Here is a 2,585-nt window from a genome sequence, read left to right as displayed (position 1 = left end):
CGTATGCTAAATATTTTAATGATTCTAAATAAGCGATCTGAAAAAGCATTTCATTAAAATAAGGAAATTTCCAAGTGATGGATTCTATATCCCGAAAGTTATGTTGTTATTTTGTAACTTTAAAAAAATATATACTTGTGTATAACCTGATGTATTGTTTTGATTAAAAACATTCATTTCATAACGTTTTAAATTTTATCGAAGGTTACAAACCAAACAGATAATCAAACGTTAATATTTATTTTTCAATTTGGGTTTTATTTTTTATTTTCTATTTATTCATGTGTGTGATGAAATAATTCATTTGATTAAAGGATCATTTAATTAATTATTTTTGTGAAGGATATTTTTTTCTATTTAGTAGACTACTAAATAGAAAAAAAGTGGTCTTCGTAGCGAACACATTTCAGTTTAGCGAAATTGTGTTTTAGAGCCTCCCGATTTCTTTCAAAGTTAACGTCACTGGCGCATGCGTCGACAATTTTCTCTGAACAGTCGATGAGAACCGCCACGTACCTGCCAGGATTTTAGGAAATTATTAGTCGTAATTAAGGCGCAAAATGAGAAATGAAGCTAGTTAGATGGATTTACGAGACCTACTTGCAAACCGTATCTTGGATCGCTTTCTCGTTCCTACTGGCGATGATTTCCCCAATTTGTTCTGGTTTGACTCCGCTGACGGCTATTGCCTCGACGTAGCACAAGCCAATCTTCTCCGGACAGTTACGTCCTTCTTGCGACAGTACGACAGTAAAAACTGATTTTTTCAAAATTGAAAAATGTACTCAGTTAAATGATACAAACATTGGGTTAGTTATCTACTTTTAGGTAAGAACGCATTTTTATAGTTTATTCATTACTATAGTAAAGCGGAGTCTTATATATTTCTTCGGTAGATCAATTTCACTGCATTTGCAGTGGAAACATATATTATATTGACCCCATCTTGAAGTAAGGTACAATGTATAACCATTTAAACGCAAATTGCTTAATGGCTGCTTCGAATAAAGTTATTTAAACTACCTCATAATTGTAACCTTTGGCGTTACCATAGCCAAGCTACTTACGTTACATTACTGATTTCGCATATTACTACGGATATTATGTGTATTTCTTATCATATTTTCAAATTATTTTCCTTCGATTATAAAATGGAGTCAAAATAAGTATTTTTCTTAGTAAGTGAACTAGCGCTAACCTTTCCAAAAACTAAACCAAATTATTCTGATTAGACATGATCTGTTATGTCACAGCACTATAGTAGAGCCACAGGTAGCCGACCAATGGCTAGGTATTGTTTTGCTGCGATTCCCCGCATTAGTTCCAATAGTGGCGCTAAGGGTGGGCTGAAGTGGGCTTTAGCCCCCCTGCATTTCTGAGAGGGGTCACATATTTATATTAAAAGGGCCACCTATTTATAATTAAGAGGCCACATATTTGAATTTATAAATTTTCTTTATCTCTAGAAATTTGTTTTATTGCCAAGAAACGATTTTCTGAAAAACAAATCTTTGAAAATCAATTCGTTTACTCAAGAAGATAGTAGACCATAAACAAACAGATTGGGGAGGAAAGGAGCAGAAATTGAGAGAAGGTTGAATGGACAATAGAAAGAAATGAAAAGGGCTGAAGGGAATAAGGGAAATAACCCGGGCACGCACAGTTCCCCTCCAAATCGGATACAAGGTCAGTACTCAGTAGGGGTCCAGTAAACGCGACGAGAGCCGCAACAATAAAACGACCTTGCTCTTCTCGCTTCCTAGAAAATTTATAAGGGGTCACTAATGTTGTAAGGGCCACAAAATTCTTAGGGGCCACAAAATAATTAGCCCACCTGTGAAAAAGCCTTAGCGCCGCTACTGATTAGTTCTACTAGCAGGAACCCGATTAAACGAGCAACTTACCGCTCAAAAGAAAATACCCGGTGACGAAAAACTTCATGTTCTCTTTCATGATGCCCTTTCAAAGTATAAAACAGTACCAAAGCTTAAATAAGTCTATAAATACTTTCGATGATTAAAATAAAATGAACTTATTCGCTTATCTGAAACTGCGCGCTATAATTTCATTTACTAAAGCATATCTTCAGATTAAGATAATTTTGTATTTGAAGTTTTACGTAAGATATTAAGACAATACTGTGGGCGTAACGCAATGATAGTATCAAATTTCCATTTCAAAGAAAATGCGGGTTATCTATTTGGTTCATTTCGCAACGGGTAATTGTAATTTTAAACGTAAATTCCCATTTTCTATTTATTAATCTACATAAATTATTAACGAAACAATTTATTTATTAGAGGTATAAAATAAATATTTTACCAAATATCTCCGTATACAGCTAATTTTATTCATTTTAAACACGTTCGCATCTTCTTGTTAATATTTCCGGCGAAAAATTTTGTCTTGCAAAATACGGTATATAATAACTTTATAAAACTATTATTCAGAAAAATAAATAAAAATTAATTCTTAGCGTAATTTTTACATTTTCCGATGTACTCGGTAAATTTTGAGCCACGAGGCGGTGTATTCTTCGTTGCTTTGCCAGGAAGATGGCGTCCATAGAAAATGACCTCAAGACT

The 2,585-nt window shown here is 33.8% G+C and overlaps 1 protein-coding gene across 1 annotated transcript; it reads right to left on the bottom strand.

Annotated features, from left to right (window-relative positions):
• Positions 1 to 368: 368 nt before the first annotated feature.
• On the bottom strand, positions 369 to 1,990 carry LOC149943799 (uncharacterized). The gene is made up of 3 exons (XM_090176202.1): positions 1,905 to 1,990; positions 601 to 757; positions 369 to 516 (listed from the first exon to the last, which is right to left on the bottom strand). The coding sequence occupies exons 1-3, from the start codon at positions 1,951 to 1,953 to the stop codon at positions 369 to 371; spliced, it is 354 nt and encodes a 117-aa protein (XP_090032328.1). The 5' UTR covers positions 1,954 to 1,990.
• Positions 1,991 to 2,585: the final 595 nt, after the last annotated feature.

The sequence above is a fragment of the Leiobunum rupestre genome, chromosome 5 (genome assembly GCF_980474605.1).
Source record: "Leiobunum rupestre chromosome 5, qqLeiRupe1.1.hap1, whole genome shotgun sequence".
Classification (NCBI taxonomy): domain Eukaryota; kingdom Metazoa; phylum Arthropoda; class Arachnida; order Opiliones; family Sclerosomatidae; genus Leiobunum; species Leiobunum rupestre.
The sequence above is the reverse complement of the archived record's forward strand: the minus strand, read 5'-3'. Positions and strand labels throughout refer to the sequence as shown.